The sequence below is a fragment of the Lactuca serriola genome, chromosome 8 (assembly GCF_051521515.1).
Source record: "Lactuca serriola cultivar US96UC23 chromosome 8, Lser_US96UC23_V15, whole genome shotgun sequence".
NCBI lineage: Eukaryota > Viridiplantae > Streptophyta > Magnoliopsida > Asterales > Asteraceae > Lactuca > Lactuca serriola.
The window spans coordinates 70,894,854-70,917,586 of NC_136415.1; the positions used below are offsets into that span (position 1 = coordinate 70,894,854).

The window sequence follows — 22,733 nt, forward strand, 5'->3', positions numbered from 1 at the left end:
GCTTTTGTGATTCTGTTCCTTTCGTGGGTTTTTACATCCAGCTGCATAATGCCCATACTCTTGGCAATTATAGCACTGAATGTCACTTTTATCATGGCTACTTGATGCACTGGGATTGCTTTCCTTCTGGTGTTGTGATCCACCTCTGCCACCACGACCACCACGGCACCACCGTTTCTTCCTCTACCTCTGCCCAGTCCTCGAGAACCTCCAAAACCACCCCGATTTGATTTGTTGCCATCCGATTTCTTCTTATTTCTGTCTGACCACTCTTCGTGGGTCAAAAGAAGCTTTCTTTCATCGCTGTCAGTATGGCCTCTTATACGTTCCTCATGAGCTTTTAACCTCCCAATCACTTCTTCAACGGTCATCGCATCTAAGTCTCCAAATTCCTCGAGTGTGGAAGCAATTTGAACAAACTTAGATGGAACTGCTCTAAGCAATTTTTTCACCACTTAAGACTCATCCACCGTATCACCTATGGATCGCATAGTGCTTACAATATTTGTCACTTTCATGGCAAATTCATCAACAGCTTTTGTCTCTTTCATGCTCATGGTTTCAAATTCAGCCTTCAATGTCTGAATTCTTGCAATCTTCACTCTATCTGCCCCCATAAACATGACTTTCAGCGCCTCCCACGCTTCTTTGGCCGTCTTCTTCTCCACCAGTGACAACAGAAGATCTTCAGGAATACCCTGGTAGATGGCTGCTAATGCCATCTTATCTTTCTTTACTTCTACCACGGTATTCTGTGTTCTTGGTTTGACAGCTTCCCATACTCCATGAGCTTGCATCAACACACACATCTTTATTGCCCATGCCCCGTAATTGCTTCTTCTTAACATCGGATAACGGAGTGTAATCTGTCCATCTTTGTCGCCATTACCATTGTTGTCTGACATTTCTTCTCGAGATTGATACTTGGGCATATACCAGATTCGCTCTGATACCACAAGCCTGTAACTTGAGAATGGTAATGAAACAGTAACAAAGAAAAACAGAGCACAAATGCTTAGAGCTTTTTATTCAGTGAATTGAAAAGAGACGGTACCTCAAACGTACATAAGTGCAAGCTATTTAAACTTAAAATAGTGCTAAAAATCTGCAACTAACTCTACCCACTTAAGACCCGGACTTAGCCCACATGGCTTTTGAATTATTCAAAAAACTAAACGTGCAGTAAAGAAACTAAAGTAATTTCTGAATTATTTCATCACAACCATGTCCAATAAGCTAGCAAACAACTTAGAATTTGAGACTGAAGTGACACTTGAGTATATTTCTCAGCATAAACTTTGGTCGACAGCAACCACTTAATGAAAGTAAAATTGGTACGAAGATCATTTAATGGTGATGCAAAAGATTTTGTGTTTGTGGGTGGGGTGGGGTGGGGGGGGGGGGGGTTGCTCGTGGGTAGTCACGTTTGGGAATATGTCTACCAACTCACAGGTTTCCATAGAATCTCGATAGAGGAGTTTGAATCATGTTGTACTGTAAATGTCTTTTCATAATCGAATTCCTCATCCCAAAATCCTGAGCGATCTGTTGGGTCTTTTCTTGTTTGCATCACATCATCTTTAGGAACAAGTACAGCTCTAAATGCATACCAATCTCCATACAAACCCTCATCGCCTAAGGAAAATGAAATGATATTGTATGTTGAATTCAAGCATCCAGTATGCCTCAACGACCTAAAGGAAAAATATCCCACATATATTGTATCATGATAACAAGTCTCGACTCCTGTTTCATTAGACACCTTCAGATGCAGAGATTGAAAATCTTCGTCTAAAGCCTGCTTCATACTTATATTAATTTCTGGATCAAGGTCCCTAGATCTGACGAACATCAAAATCCCAGAAAAGTCATTGTACCAATCATGTGGAAGCGGCATATTATAAGGCTCCAGCCAGTCAACCCAAACTCCAGAGCGCCCCCTCCAAATGTCAATGCCTAAAATCTTGATACTCATAAAGTAATCTTTGGCGTTTCCCTGCCACGAAACAAACACATTCCATTATATGATCAAACTTTATTCTTCTTATGTTTCAGTTTATATATATATATATATATATATATATATATATATATATATATATATATATATATATATATATATATATATATATATATATATATATATATATAAAGAAAGAGAGAAAAATGAAAATCAAAAGCCAAACCTGGAGCATGGATTTTAGTAAAATGTCACCACCAAGTTGACCAAGTTGGTTGTCTCCCAGAAGTGAGACTTTCCACAACCATTTACAGTTTGAAATGTCTCCAAAGCTTTCAAGTGAGCTACAATAATCTGCTATAACAACAGATATACCTGATGGCAGCCCTGACAATTCTACAAGTTCTTCGCAGCATGACACATTAAGCCATTTGAGCCGAGGAAGTCGGAAGAGACCAAAATTCAATCGTGAAAAGTTATTTTCTTCAAGATCGAGTACTTGCAAGTTGGGTAAGTCCCAAATATCAGCACATATGATGTCTCCATCTTCCAAACTGCACAGACTGAGATCCAGCTTTCTTAAGCATCCACTAAAAAACCATACCCCTAAACAGGGTGCAATGTTCATGTTTTGAGGTAGAATATTGCATCCTGAGAGTGCAAGAGTCTCGAGTTGCTTCGAACTTTTAATGGGTGGAACCATATCAAGAGTGTAACAACCTTCTATTGCTACATAAACAAGCTTTTCCAAACGTGCAAATGATGGATGAATCTCCTTTAAAGACAGAGCTTCATAAACCATGAATATTTTAAGGTTCGGAAGCCCCTCAAAATCTGGTGTCTTCATCAGGTTCTTCAGGTTCTTCAGCTTGATCATTCTCAAGTTTGGTAGAGACTGTATACATGGGTGCACACAAGTTAAAATGTATGCCAATACTTCATGGAAAATGGGTATATAATTATATATATGCATATGTATTCATTTTAAAGAAAGTATGATGAATTAATCATCTTATTATTTATAATGTTTGTAAACATGATTGGTAAATATTATTGTTTATATAAAACCACGCATGTTTATAAAATTGATGGTTAGAGATCATCACATTTTGTAAAGAAAATCTGACTTCATGAAAGTAATCAGTTTTTGATGATAACAAAATTGTCATACCAGATCGGTATCTTGAATTATAATGCAAGCCGTGTTTATAAAAGAATTGCCTTAAAACACTTGTTTTTATAAAATGTATCATTATAGGAGGATTTAGAGTTTATAATCAAAAGTACTTATAATATACAAAATTATAGTAAAAAGATAGGAATCTTAAAAAAAAAAAGTTTATCAACATAAAATTGCCTATGTTTTAATAAATCTGTTTACATATAAAATATGGTCTCGTTTACAAGTTTATCGTTGATAATGATGTTTTAAATTCTAATAGATGTCAATAATAGAACAATAAAATCAAAAACTGAACTGATTTAAACAGATTTGGTTTCAGCTTTGATCATGTTTGGTCCCAAACCAAACCTTGAACTCGCTACATACTTGAGTTTATTTTAATTTTGGAGAATATAAACCTAAAACATCAATGTTATAAATTTGAGAAAAAAATAAAAGAAATAAACTTTTAATTTTAGAGAATAATAGCTTCATATTCATAAACAAAAGAAAAAAACTTTTAGTAACACATATATTCGTTCATGTGTGTGTGTGTGTGAGGGGGGGGGGGGGGGGGGGGGGGGGGGGGGATAAATTATTAATTTAGTGATACATTTTGCTTTCATCCATTAAACAATAAGAATTACCTTGTAACCCTCCCAAAGTTGTTTTGCATTGATGTCTTCCAGTGTTAGACAAGAAAGCTCCATTGGTGGAAAATTTTCTGGCATTATAACTTTTGGATATGTTGTGGCAACCACCTGTGAACTGTTTTTCAAATTAATCCACCTCAGTTTCTTCATCTTTGCAGCAACCTGAAGAACTCTTTGTGGTTCGTCAGTCATAAAACTCCAAAAACTTATAGCTTCAATCCTGTCAAGGTTCTGAGATAGAGGAACAAAATGATGTCAGGATCAAGTTCAATATATATATATATATATATATATATATATATATATATATATATATATATATATATATATATATATATATATATAATATCATGAAAATCTAGCTTAACTATTACCGTTGTTGCACCCATAGCACATATTTTTAGAACATCTTCCTTCTTCCAAACTCTACTATGTTTTTCAGGGTTCTTGGGGTGTTCCCCTCTAACAATGTAGTGTGCCATTTCTTGTACCAAATCATGCATATCAAACTCTCCATCTTCTGAAATAGTTATGAGAGCCTTTTGTACCAACACCTTTATGCCTATAACTGGGTGAAAACCACAAGTATCTAGTATCATCGTTGCGCTTTCATCTTTTTTCTCCCCTCTGAAGAAACATGCAATATCAAGGAACAACTCTCTCTCCACAAGCTTAAGTCCATCAAAGCTGATTTTTAACTTATCAAGAATATCAGTCTCTGGAATTTCTTTCAATCTAGCCAAGGCACTCCTCCACTCATCCATCTCTTTGTCACATAGAAAACGACCCAGAACTCTAAGTGCTAATGGTAGCCCACCAGCATAAGAAACCATGTCTTTTGAAAGAAGCTTGTAATCTTCTGGAGGTTTGTGACCACAAGGTGCATGCTTGCAAAAGAGCTTCATAGCCTCATCATCATCTAACAAGCTCATATTATGTATCACATCTACTTTGTGTGCAGTTAATACATGCTCATCTCTTGTTGTGATTATGATTCGGCTTCCTTCACCGTACGAATCACATGATCCACCTAACTCTTCTAGTTGCTCAACTTTGTCGACATCATCAAGAACAATCAACACCTTTTTATGTTGTAATCTATCCCTTATCATGCGTCTTCCTTCTTCAACTCTCCCTACCTCCACTTGCTTCTGTTTCAGAACACCATAAAGAATTTTCTCTTGCAGTCTTTCTAAACCATCTTTATTACTTGATTCCTCCCGAATATTTTTTAGAAAGCAGCAACCATCAAACTTGCTGGATATTTCATCATAAACAGAAGAGGCAAGAGTTGTCTTGCCACCACCCCCAACCCCCCATATTCCAATCATCCGCACACCACCTGACCCGATTTTTAACTTTGGTATCAAATGTTGCATGCGGGACTCTACTCCAACCAGGTTGTCATCCACACTTAAAGTTATTGGATGCAATCTATGTGAAATTGTGTCAACAATATTTTTGATGCATTTTGACTCATGCCTGCAAATCGAATATTACAAGGGTCATTAAGACATTAACACAATGACAAATAGACTCATCATAAACTACTACCCTAGAGAATCTTCACTTTGTGAGTTCTTAGCAGATGTTAATCTCAATAGTATTGATTATTATTTGGCTCTTATGAAGTGATCTAGTTAAAGCCTTTGTTTATCAAATAAGGTCATCAACCTCATCAAGAATAATTGAAACATTTGTACAGAAACCTACTTCTTATCATGCATCTTCCTTCTTCACTCTGTACTAGCAGTTGTTTTTTTCAAAATAGCCAATAAACTTCATATCTTACTTGTTGGATCCCCCAAAAAATATGGATACTGTAATTGGAATATTGAGCACAAGTATAATCATTTGTTGTTGTACTCTAAAAAGACAAACTATATCATCAAGAATTTGGCTTTATCATTCAAAAGCTTATAAGGTATAAGTATAAATGTCTTGTAGCAGAGCACACATATCTTAAGCATAAAAAGTGCACAAACAAAGAAGAAAATTACCCATTGGCAATGTGCTCGGTTTCCCATCCAGAAATGTTGGCTGCATCCACAAGTGCTTTTCTCCAAGATTCAACCTTCCTGTTGTTCTCCAACTCATGTTTCACAGATGCTTTTCCGTATTCACATTTTTGTTTTCGAACTTCGGAAGGATCAACATCATAAAATACGGGCATCATAATTTGGCCTCTTGTATCCTTGCATTTCATGATATGTACAAGTTCATCTAAGCACCATGAAGAACTTGTGTAGTTTTTAGAGAATATAATGACTGCGATCTGTGATTCTTCAATAGCCATCATTAGAGATGTACCAATTGATTCGCCCCTAGGGAGTGTTTCATCATCTTTGTAAGTATGGATCCCTTGTTGTTCGAGAGCTGTGTAGAGATGACCCACAAAAGTCTTGCGAGTATCTTCTCCTCTAAAACTTAGAAAAACATGGTACTTCCATGACTGAGAAGAACAGACAGGAGCTAAAGAAGAAGATGATGGTAAAGATGCCATCGATGAGTTAATTAGTTTGAGATTTGAATGTATGTGGTTTGAGCACCTCAAAGAAATGAACCATATATAGAGAGAGATGTGAGTTTCCAAGAAATTTCCAATTTACTAAATGCCCAAGAAGTATCTTACACTTGACAGTTTCAACAAAGCGGGTTGTTTTCATATTGAAGTTATCATTATAGTAATATGACACATTTATCATATTGATTAGCAACAGAGCAAGATGAATCTGATGCCAAAAGATAATGGAGGCAATATAGTAATATGACACATTTATCATCAATGCTTACAAAGACAATCTGATTGATTCATAACAAAAAAGAACAAAAGAATCGAATGGGGGCAAACACATAACCATAAATCCACTAACCTATACAGGCTTAAAATATAAAAACATAGAATTTGTTGTCTATATAACAAACTAAATATAAATAACTATTAACTGAGTGGTCTTCCCTGTTTGTTGGTTAGTTGACTTTTTAGAGAATATACAACTATCAGCTTAGTGGTATTCCATACTTTTTAAGCTTAGAATTGGAAGAAAAAAAAATCTCTTTTATTTTAATGGTTGGTTGACTTTTAAAAAAAGACAACTATCAGTTGAGTTATCTTTCATATTTTTGAAGTTTAGACATTGGATTCTTTTATCTTTTCTTTTTATTGGTTGGTTGAATTTTAGAAAGAAAATAAAAATATATGAAACTTATTTTTAGAATATGTTCCATTATTTTGTCAAGAAACATAAATGAACATAAAAATTATGATCTTCCATGTTTTGTAATTATAGGGGTTAAATAAGTCTGTGATTCTCATTTTTTTGAGAAAATTTGTTTTGACATGTTAAAGACCCAACTTTGTGGGTTTTTAACTTTTTTTTTTTGGTAACCAGTCATTGAATTAAATTACAAGTACTTCTTGTAATATAATTCCAAGATATAGAGATGATTCGATTTAAATGTATATTGGATTATTTTACTTAGTTTGAAATAGATTAACTAATTAACTCATGTCAGTTTCTAATCAATCCTTACTGATTACTTTTGTGTTTCGTACTTTCTTCAAAAGGCAAGGAAGAAAGAAATAGAAAAGTTAAACAACAGTTGCAGAAAAAACGTACCTTATGGTAACTGCAATGGTAGTTGCCTAATACGAAAGTATTTATAACCTTTGTAACTATTTGATACAACCGATCTAGACTCTAATACAGTACCTATTTTATGCACAATGAGGCTTGAAGTACAAAAATTACATATCAGAATTTAAAATACAAAAAGTTATGTTAAGCTTGTTGGTTAATGCATAACCAAATTCATTCTAATTAACATAAAACTTACTATTCATTATCATATATATAAGTTTTCAGTCACAAGTACTGTATAAATTAGGATTCCCCTGTAACTCAAACTAATACTAATGATATACATTTCTACGAGGACTTTAACCACATGATATTCAAAAACACTTATGAATAAGATTATAGAGCATTTCAGGTACAATTGTGTAATAGTATGAATAGATTAATAAATAAAAACCTACTATCCCTGTTAAAATATAAGAATAAACCAAGTCAAACCAACATAATTTGGTCTAAATTTTGGATAGGATAATGGAAAAATAATTTGTATGGATCTAAAATGTAAACTTATGTGACCAGTGAAAAGAAAGGATGATGAAACAATCAGTTGTCAGTCCTGCAACTGGTTTACTTAAAGAAGCAAAACCGAACTCATCATATATGCTCCCAATATACAGAAATTGGAATCTTAGTGATGACTCTTCAATATGGGACAGGAGAAAATATTTTGTTATTGTCAATGCAAAGTATTCTGTCTGTTTGAATGTGAATTTAACGAATACATATAATTTATAAGAAAATATCATAGAAACATTTTGGAGTTAGCAGAAAGTTTATGCAAGATTCAAGGCCACTATTAAAAACAATCCATTAAAAAACATGTTTTATATTTGGGTAACTTGTCTGGAGCAGATTCCTTCCGGAACAACGGCCCCACCCATTCGATTGAAAGTCATCACCCAAATATGAGGGGTAATTATCAGCCACCATAGTCAGCAACTCAGCATACCTACTCAAATTAGGTCAGAATAACAACGAAGTCAAGGGTGAAAGAGGATCGATATTAGAACTTAGAGGAAAGAGAAGCGGGTGAGTAAGACATTTACCGTATTGGGGATTCCATGAAAGAAGGGGTAGAAATCAATTGATCTGAAGTGTCCATCAACAACGATTAAAAAGTTGTGAAATCTCGAGCGATGTGTAAGATTTTGGGTAAAATCTTGAATCTTTGACTTAAAAATGGAAAAACCGAGACCTTTGACTTTCTGGGTGTGTTTTTGAGTAGTTTTTTTTTCTTTTCTTTTTTTTTTTTTTTTTAAAAAAAACAGGGGAAATATAAGTGAAAACAATGATATGGAAGCAGTGGAATATTATAGTCTAACAAAGTGTATAACTTCCTAGACTGTAAAGAACACATGGTGAAGATTTTGGGGTTGCACTGATTTCCGAGATTCAAACAAAGCTTGCAACTTTTTCGAGTGGGCCAATCAAATCACCAGTACAAAGATCTTATGTGTGAAATGAACTTGAAGGCTTCGAACTTGACACAAACAAGTATATCTCCTTCTTCTTCTTGTTCTTCTTTTCTTTTTCTCTTTTTTTTCCATCGGCAACCTTCAATACCTGTCGATTTTCTCCTCCTATTCTCATCAATTAATGGCTTCATTACATCCTGCTGTTACTGTCACAAACATCAGGAATTTCATCCCAATTATTCTGGAGATGGATGACGGGCAATACACATCATGGGTTGAATTATTCAAGATTCACTGTCGGGCACACGAAGTCATTCATCATATTCTACCACAGGAAGCTTCTCCCTCTAAACCTGCAACAGACAAAGATAAGGAAAACGTAGATGCTGTGGCCCTTCACAAACATCTGGATTCCATTGTCCTCCAATGGATTTACAGTACGATTTCAAAAGATTTGTTAATTACCATTCTAAAACCTGATTCCACAGCAGAACAAGCCTGGAAATCGTTGGAAAACATCTTCATTGACAGTAAACCTTCAAGGGCGCTGTACCTAGAAAACAAGTTCAGCAATATCAAATTGGAATCCTTCTCTAATGTTTCTGCTTATTGTCAAGAACTCAAAACGTCTGATCAACTCACCAATGTTGATGCCCCGGTTTCTAATGATCGTCTAGTTCTTCAATTAATCAACGGGCTTGGAGACAAATTTGAAAGCCTTGCTACTATACTCCAACAATCTACACCTCTACCAGATTTCTACACCGCCCGATCAAAACTAATCCTGGAAGAAACCCGCAAGAATCATAATTTCAGCACCATCCTAACCGCAACCACCTCCAAGGCATCGACTGATACAGCAACAGTCGCCTTGAATACTCAGACAACAGCCACCACTGACCGACAACACCATCCACTGCCAACCGAACAACAGTACCGTAGTAGTAGTGTGCGCGGTCAGTTCCAACAGTTTGACTATGGTGGCAGGGGCGGCACAATGGTAAAGGGGGTCGGGGACGCGGTCGGGGTCGGGGTCGCGGACGTATAGCAAATTTTCACCAAAATTACTATCTGCAACAGCCAACAATCGGATGGAATGCTCCTTGGCAGCCACAACAATGGAGCTTTCCACCCGCACCATACCCTACGAACCCGGTGAACAGTTATCAAAATAGAAATCCTAACTTTGCAGGTGTTCTTGGTGCTAATCCATATGGCTATGCAGCTTCTCAATCATATACCCCGACCAACATTGACCAGGCGATGCATACTATGACATTAAACCCGGACCAGAACTCGTATCTCGATTCCGGCGCTACCAACCACATGTCGAATACAACAGGTAACATTTCCAATTATTTCAATAATGGTATACAAAACAATATCGTCGTTGGCAACGGTTCTCAAATACCCATCCATGGAACCGGTCACACAACCCTACAACCACCTTACCCTCCTTTAAAACTTAATAATATCCTTCATGCACCTAAACTGATCAAAAACCTACTTTCAGTTCGACGTTTAACAACTGATAACCCCATTTCTATTGAATTTGATCGTTTTGGTTTTCATGTGAAGGACTACCAGACGCGGATTCCTATCCTTCGATGTGACAGTACTGGAGAACTTTATCCCCTCTCACTACCTTCTGCTCAAGTCACACCACCTTCTACCTTTGCTGCTTTGACACAAGATCTTTGGCATAAGCGTTTGGGTCACCCTAGTTCATCTTTATTGAGAGTCTTAAATAAACGCAATTTCATTTCTGTTAAGACTTTTTCAGACAAACATTTATGTCAATCGTGTGTTTTTGGTAAACATATCAAATTACCGTTTTACGATTCTGTTTCTGTTACGTGTTTACCGTTTGATATTATACATAGTGATTTATGGACCTCCCTAGTTCCTAGTTCAGGGGGTCACCGTTATTATATCCTATTTCTCGACGATTATACAAACTATCTATGGACTTACCCACTCACAAACAAGTCACATGTCTACTCCACTTTCTTAAATTTCTACAAGCTCATTAACACACAGTTTGAACAAGAAATTAAAAGTTTTCAGTGCGATAATGGAACTGAGTACAACAATAAGTCGTTTCATGATTTCTGTACTCAACATGGGATGGTTTTCAGGTTCTCTTGCCCTCACACATCCTCTCAAAATGGGAAAGCTGAACGAAAAATTCGATCAATAAATAACATTATTCGTACCCTTCTTACCCATGCCTCTCTACTACCAACTTTTTGGCATCATGCCCTACAAATGGCCACCTACATTCTCAACATCCTACCATCCAAAACCAAAAACAACTCCACCGCAACCCTACTTCTCTACAACAAACATCCCACATACACCCACCTAAGAACGTTTGGTTGTCTTTGTTATCCTCTTATTCCCTCTACTTCTATTCACAAACTTGAAAACCGATCAACACCGTGTGTATTTCTCGGGTACCCCTCCAACCATAGGGGGTATAAATGTTATGAACTCTCCACCAAAAAGATAATTATTTCTCGTCATCTTCTCTTTGATGAAAATGTTTTCCCATTTGCCAACCTTCACTCCTCGCCACCTTCCTATGACTTCCTTCACTTAAACCAATCCAGTGATCTTCATCCATGTATCTGGGAATCTGTCACCACTACCTCACCAACCCAAACGCCTCCTCCCATTCCTCCAATAACACAAACCGAAACCATCACCCCACCACAATCACCTGCTCATGCTCACGCTCAACCAACATCCACCCTCAAAACCTACACCCATCGAAATAAACCAACAGAACCTCACCCCACCCCCTAACTGAAACCCAACTGCCCCTACCAACACAACCAACACCATCATCCACCGAGCTTGTCCCTAATCCACCACCACCACCTACCCGTACCATGTGCACACATAGCATGACCGGCTCATCTAAACCCAAACAAATGTTTACTCTCCATACTTATGCACCTTTCGAGCCACTCCCCCACACCACGACTGAAGCCCTTAACAATCCCATTTGGAACCGTGCCATGACTGATGAGTTTAATGCCCTTATTGATAATAATACATGGGAACTGGTACCGATGCGTCCAAACATGAACATTATCAGGTGCATGTGGATTTTCAAACATAAAACCAAATCTGATGGATCACTTGAGCGCTACAAAGCGCGTTTGGTTTGTGATGGCAGGTCACAACAGGTTGGAGTTGATTGCGACGAGACGTTCAGTCCAGTTGTTAAACCGGCGACCATTCGAACAGTCCTCAGCATTGCGTTATCTCACCAATGGGAAATTAATCAACTGGATGTTAAAAACGCTTTTCTACACGAGCATTTAGTAGAAACGGTATACATGCGTCAACCCATGGGCTTCCGAAATTCTTCTTATCCACATCATGTTTGCCGACTGAAAAAGTCCCTATACGGGTTGACACAGGCACCTCGTGCATGGTACCAAAGATTCACAGATTATGTCACCACACTCGGATTTCGACATAGTGCTTGTGATCATTCCTTGTTCATCTACAGCCATGGCAGGGATACAACATATCTTCTTTTATATGTTGATGATATAGTTCTTACCACATCATCACCGGCTCTAAAACAACATCTTATGACTCGTCTATCCAACGAGTTTTCCATGAAGGACTTGGGCCACCTTAGCTATTTCTTGGGAATTTCAGTCAAGCGGGACCCAAAAGGTTTATTTTTATCACAACAGAAATATGTCGTCGATATTCTTTTACGGGCAAATATGGCCCAATGTAATCCGGTACATACTCCTGTCGACACAGAACAGACGGGAAGCTCAGTAGCACCACAGGGGAATTGATTGCTGATCCCACTATTTATCGCACAGGGGAATTGATTGCTGATCCCACTATTTATCGCAGTCTTGCTGGTGCCTTACAGTATCTCACGTTCACACGTCCAGATATTTCATACGCTGTACAACAAATTTGCATGCATATGCATGCTCCATGGACGTCACACATGAATGCTCTAAAACGCATTCTAAGATACATTAAAGGTACAATTGACATGGGATTATACTTGCATCGTAACACGACCTCCACTCTTACTGCTTATACCGATGCTGATTGGGTCGGTTGTCCAGACACACGACGATCTACTTCTGGCTATTGTGTGTTTCTGGGTGACAACTTACTATCATGGTCATCCAAGCGTCAAATGACCGTCTCCCGTTCTAGTGTTGAGGCAGAGTATAGAGGCGTCGCTAACGTTGTTGCAGAGGTTTGTTGGCTTAGAAATCTCCTTCTTGAACTTGGTCACCATCCGACACGCACGTCTCTAGTTTATTGTGACAACGTCAGCGCCATTTACATGTCGGGAAATCCAATTCAACATCAACGAACCAAACACATTGAAATTGATATACATTTCGTACGAGAGAAGGTTCAACGTGGTCATATCAGGGTTTTACATGTCGCATCTCGCTACCAAATAGCTGATATATTCACCAAAGGGATACCACGAGTACTTTTTAACGACTTCAGATCCAGTCTAAGCATCTGTCATCCTCCTCCTTAGACTGAAGGGGTATATTAGACTAGGAAATTCATTATTGTAAACTATGTGGTACCAAAGTGTAAATTGTGTATCTATATATACATATTATTAATGCAATATTAGGCAAGAGTTTTTTGGCCAAATTCCATTAATGACCGAACTCACATTCTAGAACGAAGTTCCATACAGCAGGTCCCACATGTTTGAGATGTATCGTATAATAAAGACATATTTTACCATACAATTTTCGATCTAATCAGTTCAAATGTAATCCTTTTTAACAAAAACAACAGCCATGACCAATAAACAAGCAACAAAGAATTTGAGACTAAAGTGACTCTCGAGTATATTTCTCAGCATACACTTTGGTCGACAGCAACCAATTAATGAAAGTAAAATTGGTACCACAGATCTTTAATGTAATGGTTACCCAAAAGATTATGTGGAGGGGAAAACTGGGGGCAGTCAAACGACCTCTGGAAATATGTCTCAAAGCCGACATTTCCATAAATCTTGATAGAGGAGTTTGAATCATGTTGTATGGTAAATGTCTTTCTGTAATCAAATTCCCCATCCCAAAATTCTGAGGAATCTGTTGGGACTTTTGGTGTTTGCATCAGATCATCTTTAGGAACGAGTACAGCCCTAAACCTAAGCTCACCTCCATACAAATACTCATTGTCCAAGGAAAATGAAATGGTATTGTATGTTGAATTCAAGCATCCAGTGTGTCTCAATGAACTAAAGGAAACATATCCTACAAATATCTGATCATAATGAGTCTCGAGTGTTTCATTATACTCCTGATCAAGCTCAGATTGAAAAATGTCTTGTACACCCATCTTGATGGTTATGTCAGGGAACCCTTCAAATGTCACGTCGGGTTTGACAAACATCAAAATCCCAGAAAAGTGATTGTACCAATCATGTGGAAGCGACATATTATAAGTCTTCATCCAAATGACCCAAAGTACAGACGCCCTCCTCCAAATGTCATCGCCCGAAAGGTTGATACTGATAAAGTAATCTCTGGCGCTTCCCTGCCACAAAACACATTCGATTATGATTCACCTCTATTCTTCTTATGTTTTTGAGGTTTTTATATATAAAGAATGAAAATCAAAAGCCAAACCTGGAGCATGGAGTTTAGTAATATGTCACCACAAAGTGCACCAAGGTTGGTATACCCCCAAACCGAGACTTGCCACAACCATTTACAGTCTGAAATATCTCCAAAGCTTTTAAGTGACGAACACCAACCCGATATAATAACAGCTATACTTGATGGCAGCTTCGTCAATTCTACAAGTTCTTTGCACCATGATACATTCAGCCGTTTGAGCCGAGGAAGTAGCAAGAGACTAAAATCCAACCTGACAAATCCATTTCCTTGTAGATCAAGTTCTAGCAAATTGGGTAATTCCCAACCAGCAGCCGAATTGATGTCTCCATCTGTCAGACTGCAGTTGCTGAGAACCAGCTTTCTTAAGCATCCACTAAAAAACCATACACCTATGTTGTTCATGTTGTGAGGTAAAATATTCTCCAAATTAATTTGTTGGATCTCTGAAGGATTAAAAACTAATGTGCACCATGAGAGTACAACGGTCTCGAGTTTTGTCGACTGGGTAATGGGTGGAACCATCTTAAGATTGCCACAATTCCTTATGTCCACACAAACAAGCTTTTGCAAACGTCCAAATGATGGATGAATTTCTTTTAAAAGCGATGATCCATAAACCATGAATGTTTCAAGGTTCGGAAGCCCCTCAAAATCTGGTGTCTCCATTAGTTTATCCAGGCTATCAAGTTTGATAATTCTCAAGTGTGGTAGAAACTGTATACACAAGTGCACATATGTCAAAAGTTTGCCCAACAGTTAAAGGAAAATGGGTATATATATGTATTCATTTCCAAAAGAAATTCGACCAACCACATTATATATTTTATAATGTTTGTAAACATGATTGGTTTAATAAAATTCTCTATATAAAACAACGCATGTTTTAAAAAATTGATGGCCAGAAACCGTCACATTGAAAAAGAAAATTTGACTTCGGGAAAGCAATCGTTTTTTTTATGATAACAAAATTTTCATACAAAATTGGTATCTTGAATGTAAAGCAAGTCATGTTTATAAAAGCATTTCCTTAAAACACGTTTTATATAAAAAGCATCATTAATTATAGGAGGATTTAGAATTTATTATCAAAAGTACTCGTTATATAAATAAAGCCACATTTAAAAATTTATCATTGATCATTATGTTTTAAATTCTAATAGAAGTAAAATAAAAAATAAAAAAATAAAAAAAACAATAAAATCGAAAAAAGAGTTGATTTAAACAGATGCGGTTTCAGCTTTAAACATTTTGGTCCCAAACCAAACCTTGAACCAAATGCATACTTGAATTTATTTGAATTTTAGGGAAAATGTTTTAAGTTTGAGAAAAAATAAAAACCACGGTTTTGGTTCTGGTTGAATCCCGGAATTGACTAAATTATAATCAACAACAACAATACTGAAAAACAGGGGTGAGCATATTAACCGACAAACCGAACCAAACCGAATTAACCGAACCATTTTAATTGAACCATTACTAAAATAGGTGATATGATTTCTAACTTTGATTAACCGAATACATATAGTTTGGTTATGGTTTTCAACTAAAAGTCTAAAACCACACCACTACAAACCGAACCGAACCAATAATATTAATCTATGTGTTTTAATATAATATTTTACTAATTATATGGTATGTAATTATATTAGGAATTGAAATTTTAAAAGATAATTATTTGGAATTAGATGAGATACGTAATATTCTATCATATTAACATAGTTACAAATATGCAGTCATTCATTTTTATAGCAATGTAATTTCTCTTTTTATTTTTTATAGCAAAGTACTTTTTAATTTTATGTAATTTTGAACCATTATGGTTAACCGATATTAACCATTAATCATATAGCCAATTAAAACTGTTAACCAAAACTACTACTAACCGATACCCAATGGCTACCAAAATACATTAACCAAATGTAATGGTTATGGTTCGGTTTTGGCCAATAACCTAACGAAACCACCTCATACACACCCCTACTGAAAAACCAAACCAACTACCACCTTTAAAAAAGTACATAATCAATCAAGAACCAAATTAGTTTTCGGTTTTGTTATCGTGACCGAGTTTTGGACACCTAAGGAGACAAAAGTATATGTATAGAGTCGAAAACTCACATTGTATATTTAATAGAGGCTTTATTAATTTCTCAGTTTCATAAGTGTCCTACAAGTGTTGGGCGATGTGATGTATAAGTTACCTTCCTAACTATCATATGTGTATATCATTACCACCAACTTTCTAATAAAATTATTAATAATCGCTTCATATTCATAAGCAAAAGAAATAAACTTTTAATAAATAATATATTCATTTGAATAAGAGCCAAGTATTTTATGATTACTGAGATACTTTAAAATCCAGCCATTTATGTACATGTGTGTGTCTTATTGATCGAGGAAGAGATAGAAAGCAACTTAGATTATTAATTTAGCCATTCACTTTGCTTTCATCCATTAAAGTGATTAAACAATAAGGATTACCTTGTAACCATCCCAAAGTTGATTTGCATTGATGTTTTTCAATGTTAGACAACAAAGGTCCCTTGGTGGAAAACTTTCTGGCATTATAACTAATGATAGTGGAGTCACAACCAATAGTTTCTTCGAAACATATTTCTGATTCAAATCAATCCAACGAAGTTTCTTCATGTTTGCAGCGACTTGAAGAACACGTTGTGATTCGACACTCCAAAAACACGAAACACCTATAGCTTCAATCTTGTCAAGGTTCTACGATAGAGGAACAAAATGGTGTCAGCATCTGGTTCAAATTGTTTCTTTATACATACATACATATATATCATGAAAAGGTAGCCTAATATTACCATCATTGCATCCATAGAACATATTTTTAAACATCTTCCACTTTCCAAACTCTACTATGTTTTTCAGGATTCTTGGGGTGTTCCCTTCTAACAATGTAGTGTGCCATTTCTTGTACCAAATCATGCATATCAAACTCACCAACTTCAGAAATAGTTATGAGAGACTTTTGTACCAACACCTTTATGCCTATAACAGGGTAATAACCACAAGCATCAAGTATCATCATTCTCTCTTCATATGTATACCGGCAGGATCCCCTCAAGAAACATGCGATGTCTAGGAACAACTCTTTCTCCAGGGGTGTAAGTCTATCAAAGCTGATTTTTAGAACTTCCAAAATATTAGCATCAGGAATTTCTTTCAATCTATCCAAGGCACTCCTCCACTCATTCATCTCTTTGTCACATAGAAAACGACCCAGAACTCTAAGTGCTAATGGGAGCCCACCAGCATACGAAACCACATCTTTTGAAAGCTGTTCATAATCTTCAATACGTTTGTAACCCCGGGGTGCATGCTTGCAAAAGAGCTTCATAGCTTCATCATTGTTTAACAAGCTTATATTGTATATCACATCTACTTTGTGTGCAGTTAATACATGCTCATCTCTAGTTGTGATTATTATACGGCTTCCTTCACCGAACCAATCATGTGATCCAACTAACTGTTCTAGGTGCTCAAGGTTGTCGACATCATCAAGAACAATCAACACCTTTCTATGGTGTAACCTATCCTTTATCATGCGCCTTCCTTCTTCAACTCTCCCTACCTCCATTTGCTTTTGTTTCAAAACACCACAAAGAATTTTTTCTTGCAATCTTTCCAGACCTTCTTTATTACATGATTCCTCCCGAACATTTTTTATAAAGCAACAACCATCAAACTTGCTAGATATTTCATCATAAACAGAAGAGGCAAGAGTAGTCTTGCCACCACCCCCGACCCCCCATATTCCAATCATCCTCTTACCACCAAACCCGATTTGTAACTTTGATATCAAATGTTGCATGCGAGCCTCTACTCCAATCAAGTTGTTATCCACACTTGAAGTTATTGGATGCAACCTATGTGAAATTGTGTCAACAATTGTTTTGATGCATTTTGACTCGTGCCTGCAAATTGAATATACAAGGATCATCAATACATTGACAAATAGCCTCATCATAAATTACTACTCCGGAGAATGTTCACTTTGTGTGCTCTTGACAGATGTTAATCTCCAGTAGTATCGATAATTATTTGGCTCTTATCAAGTGATCTAGTTAAAGCCTTTTTTCATCAATTACAGCCATTAAACATCATCAAGAATAATTGAAACATTTGTATGACAACCTACTTATTATCATGCATCTTCCTTCTTAACTTTGTACTACCAGTTGTGTCTTCAAAATAGCTAAGAGAAACTTCTTCATATATACTTTTTGGATCCCGTCTACATTAAATATATATATATATATATATATATATATATATATATATATATATATATATATAATATTGTTATTTGATTATTGTATAGCACAACTATAAATATTTGCATCATTGTCCATGACAGTTATAAATTTAAAAAAAAAAAAAAAAAAAAAAACATGTAATTTATCTTCCAGAATTTGGCTATATCCTTTAAAAGCTTATTAGGTATAAGTATAGATGTCTTGTAGTAGAGCACACATATCTTAAGCATAAAAAGTGCACAGACAGAGAAGAAAAGTACCCATTGGCAATGTACTCGGTTTCCCATCCAGACATGTTACTTGCATCCACAAGTGCTTTTCTCCAAGATTCAACCTTTGTGTTGTTCTCCGACTCATGTTTCACAAATGCTTCTCCGTATTTTTGTTTTTGTTTTCGGACTTCGGAAGGATCAACGTCATAAAATATGGGCATCACAATTTGGCCTCTTGTATCCTTGCATTTCATGATATGTGAAAGTTCATCTAAGCACCATGAAGAATCTGCATAGTTTTTAGAAAATACGATGACAGAGATCTGTGATTCTTCAATAGCCGTCTTTAGAGATGGGCCAATTGATTCGCCCTGAGGAAGTGTTTCATCGTCCTTGTAAGTGTAGATCCCCTGCTGTACGAGAGCTGTGTATAGATGATCAACAAAAGTCTTACGAGTATCTTCTCCTCTAAAACTTAGAAAAACATGGTACTTCCACAACTGAGAAGAAAAGGCCACAGGGGAACGGGAAGATGATGAAGATTTCATCGACTTGTTGATTTGTCGAGATAGAATGCATGTGATTTTTGAGCAGCTTAACAAACTGAAATATATATAGGGAGATGCAAGTCTCCAGTACAACCTGTTTCATGTTGAAAAACCTACTCAGAACTCATAATTGCGCTAACTGTTACTATAATACAAAAAAATATACCTATTTTTTTCATTTTTTTGTCTTAAAAGCTGCTTTGAAAATATAAAACAGGTTATAATTCAAAAGATAGGCAGGGATTGATTCAGGTAATTGATGTTAGTAAATTTAAAAGATTTTGTCCTGCATCCGCCACTCTGCTTTCCCATGACATACTCAAAATCTGAATTGAATGAAGAAGATCGTTCATTTAAGAATCTATCAAGAGATACATAAACTCCCACCATGATTAACTGTTTACATCCCAAGGTTATACATCAAATATTGATATACACGTTTATTGTTTGAGCAAAGTTGACCACTTTGGTACAAACCAATAATTACATTGGTTATCAGTAGATGACTAGTATCTTTGATCTAGTTATAACGCTGTGTACTAATAATGAATTTCCCAAGTATTTTGTGCTTAATTGTAATAATACACGAACTAACTAGTGCCAAGCAGCACACATCCGGTTCCAATCCCCATCTCAATTATTAATTTTTTGTATCCACAACACATATAAGCATCATCACACTCATTTCCTTTTAATTCCGTTCGTTTATAGCATACACAAAAACCTAGTGACTTCCAAATTGTTTACTTATCATATAACTATTCTAATCGAAAAACTTCACCTCTGACTTGGGTCAAAATACGTGTCTGACATTCCACATCGACAATTTCTTAACTCGCTGATAAATTTACTCAATAAGTCGTATACGAATTCACTGAAACTTCAATTTCTTTATTGATAACTTATACTTTATCAATTTACCGGTTTGAGGAACGTACCTCAAATTCGCGGCAACTCCAAACTCTAGCAGACTCCCTTTCTAAGCTTTTTCTTTCAAGTCAACATAACTTTGCAAGCTTATACTTCAATTTTCGAATTCTAATTTATGCTTTCAACTTGGATCGATTTGAGATTTTTTGAGTAGGTTGATACGTTTCTCCTCCGTTTGACAATTCTGTCTATATTTCTGTAGATCGGTCAACGAGGGAGTGAATATAATGAGAAGGAAGTTATAGTTTCCTTAAATATATATACTCACGTTTTGGAGTTTCAACATTTAGTCACCATACTTGTATATTTTACATTTTCACCACCAAACCTTAAATTTCATTATTTCATCATTTATGCTAATTCGTCAAATAAGTGAATAACCTAAACTATATTTTTAAGATCTTCAGCATTAACATGACTTTCCTCGTAAAAAATTCGTGTTAAATGGTACAAATAGTGATTAATATCTAACACTAGCACCATTTTATATCAAAAAAAATACTAGCACATGTATCTTTGTTTTTTCTAACTTAATTAGGTTTTAAAAATAGTTTTCATAAAAAAAAAAAAACCCACCATAGTTTTTTTTAGTTTAACCACTAATTTTTTTTATAAATTTTAACTATTAAGAGTTTGTTTATATAATTCAAAGAGACGCAAGTAGATTTTAAATCAATTCTATCATTATAAATATATCTAATTGTACGAATGTAACCATAATATAAAAAACATGTGTGATGATTATTATCAAAAAAAATTCTATCTAGTTCGTCCCTGGATATAGCTAAGATTAAATCTGACTGAGTGAACCACATCAACTTCTATTATTTATTTTATATGCATCTTTAATTGTTGCATTTGTGTTTGTGTTTTCTATCCTCGACCCTAACTACTAGTATAAACTTATTGGAGAGCCTTGCCTCTCCCAAGGTAACAATACCAAATTTCACAAAAAATAATCACACACCCCTTCCCTCTATCATCTTATAATCATTTTGCTGCAACAACTAAATAACTTAAATACCCGTCCATTAATTAGATGCTCATAAGTTTGTGGAATTCCACATGTTACCTTTATCCAATTACATGACTAAAGTGGATGTGTAGACGTGGTGTGGTCTTAGATTTGCATGGAAATAGACTTTGTGTACCCACTATCATTTGGTTATATTTGAATCTCTCTTGTGATTGTTGACTCCTCACATTGCGGAGGGTTTTGTTTTGATGAATGAGGTTTAGTGGAGTTTGAATCATATTGAGGTGTGAATCAGATGGCATGTGTGTGGACATTTTTAAAAAACTTTGTTTTCTCTTATGTAACGCCCCGTTTCCGATATGCAATTAATCTAATTAAGTATTTATCTTTGAGCTACTCGACGAGTTGGTAGCCCTAACTCGTCAAGTAGATGTCAGAAGGGACGTGGGGATTTAAATGGTCTACTCGGTGAGTCCAAGCCTGGACTCGACGAGTAGGTCTGTCAGAAGGAAACCCTATTTTGGGGTTTTGCGCCCTATTTAAGTCATTTAACCCCTTTTGGGCCTCCCTTACCAGCCTCCTTGTCCTCCAAAAACCCTAATCCATTGTGAGCTTCTTCCTTGAGAGATTGTTGAGGTTTTGAGTGTGTTTTTGTGATATAGAAGAGAGTTGGAAGAGCTTGGAGCCATCAAGCTTGTGGAGAAGATCTAGATCCAGGATTTCATCCATCTTTGGCAACCTTCTGAGGTAAAAAGCTCTTAGCAATAACTCATAGCTTAGATCTCTTTTAGTATTGATTTATGGGTCTTTTTGACCCCTTTGAAAAGGATAAGTTACTCTCCATGGGTTGTAAGCCAAGCAATCCCTTCTTCCTGTGATATTTAGCCTCTTGAACCATAAAAGAGGTCTTGAACCCGTTTTTGTCCAAGCAATGGTCATGTTCATGGAAGTAGGTTGCTATAACTTGAGTTTGGGTCCATTTGAGGTGTGCAAAGCCATCAAGTCTCCAACTTTATAGAAATGGACCATGGAAACGATCTAGATCTGTGTTTTGGACCCTTAAAAGTGTGAAACCCGCTGTTTAGGGTAGATCTGCAAGGGAACTTGGCGAGTCCGATCGAGGATCTCCAATGATGTTCATGAAACTCGGCGAGTTGCCAAGGAACTCGACAAGTGGATCATCTCGTCCCTTTTCTGAGTGTTCTAGGACTCGGCGAGTCTGAGGACGAATCGACGAGTTAGTTTGTCCAGTCGTGATGATGAGTAGCCTGGGAAATCGACGAGTCATATTGTGACTCGGCGAGCCGA

At 36.2% G+C, this 22,733-nt stretch overlaps 2 protein-coding genes across 2 annotated transcripts; both read right to left on the bottom strand.

Annotated features, from left to right (window-relative positions):
* Positions 1–1,003: 1,003 nt before the first annotated feature.
* On the bottom strand, positions 1,004–8,641 carry LOC145069269 (TMV resistance protein N-like). The gene is made up of 6 exons (XM_079016214.1): positions 8,460–8,641; positions 5,776–8,362; positions 4,150–5,257; positions 3,770–4,006; positions 2,187–2,855; positions 1,004–1,996 (listed from the first exon to the last, which is right to left on the bottom strand). The coding sequence occupies exons 2-6, from the start codon at positions 6,276–6,278 to the stop codon at positions 1,439–1,441; spliced, it is 3,075 nt and encodes a 1,024-aa protein (XP_078872340.1). The 5' UTR covers positions 6,279–8,362; positions 8,460–8,641; the 3' UTR covers positions 1,004–1,438.
* Positions 8,642–13,433: 4,792 nt separating this feature from the next.
* Positions 13,434–20,652, bottom strand: LOC145068889 (TMV resistance protein N-like). Its single transcript, XM_079015855.1, has 6 exons — positions 20,458–20,652; positions 19,020–19,613; positions 17,305–18,417; positions 16,961–17,209; positions 14,486–15,190; positions 13,434–14,393 (listed from the first exon to the last, which is right to left on the bottom strand). The coding sequence occupies exons 2-3, from the start codon at positions 19,517–19,519 to the stop codon at positions 17,331–17,333; spliced, it is 1,587 nt and encodes a 528-aa protein (XP_078871981.1). The 5' UTR covers positions 19,520–19,613; positions 20,458–20,652; the 3' UTR covers positions 13,434–14,393; positions 14,486–15,190; positions 16,961–17,209; positions 17,305–17,330.
* Between the last annotated feature and the right edge of the window lie 2,081 nt (positions 20,653–22,733).

Bases quoted from the DNA above. Each gene is read 5' to 3' on its own strand.
- LOC145069269 (XM_079016214.1), bottom strand. From the start codon at position 6,278: ATGGCATCTTTACCATCATCTTCTTCTTTAGCTCCTGTCTGTTCTTCT. The intron at 5,258-5,775 runs GTAATTTTCTTC...TTCGATTTGCAG, and splicing joins ACCGAGCACATTGCCAATGG to GCATGAGTCAAAATGCATCA. The intron at 4,007-4,149 runs GTAATAGTTAAG...CCTCTATCTCAG, and splicing joins GTGCTATGGGTGCAACAACG to AACCTTGACAGGATTGAAGC.
- LOC145068889 (XM_079015855.1), bottom strand. From the start codon at position 19,519: ATGAAATCTTCATCATCTTCCCGTTCCCCTGTGGCCTTTTCTTCTCAG. The intron at 18,418-19,019 runs GTACTTTTCTTC...TTCAATTTGCAG, and splicing joins ACCGAGTACATTGCCAATGG to GCACGAGTCAAAATGCATCA.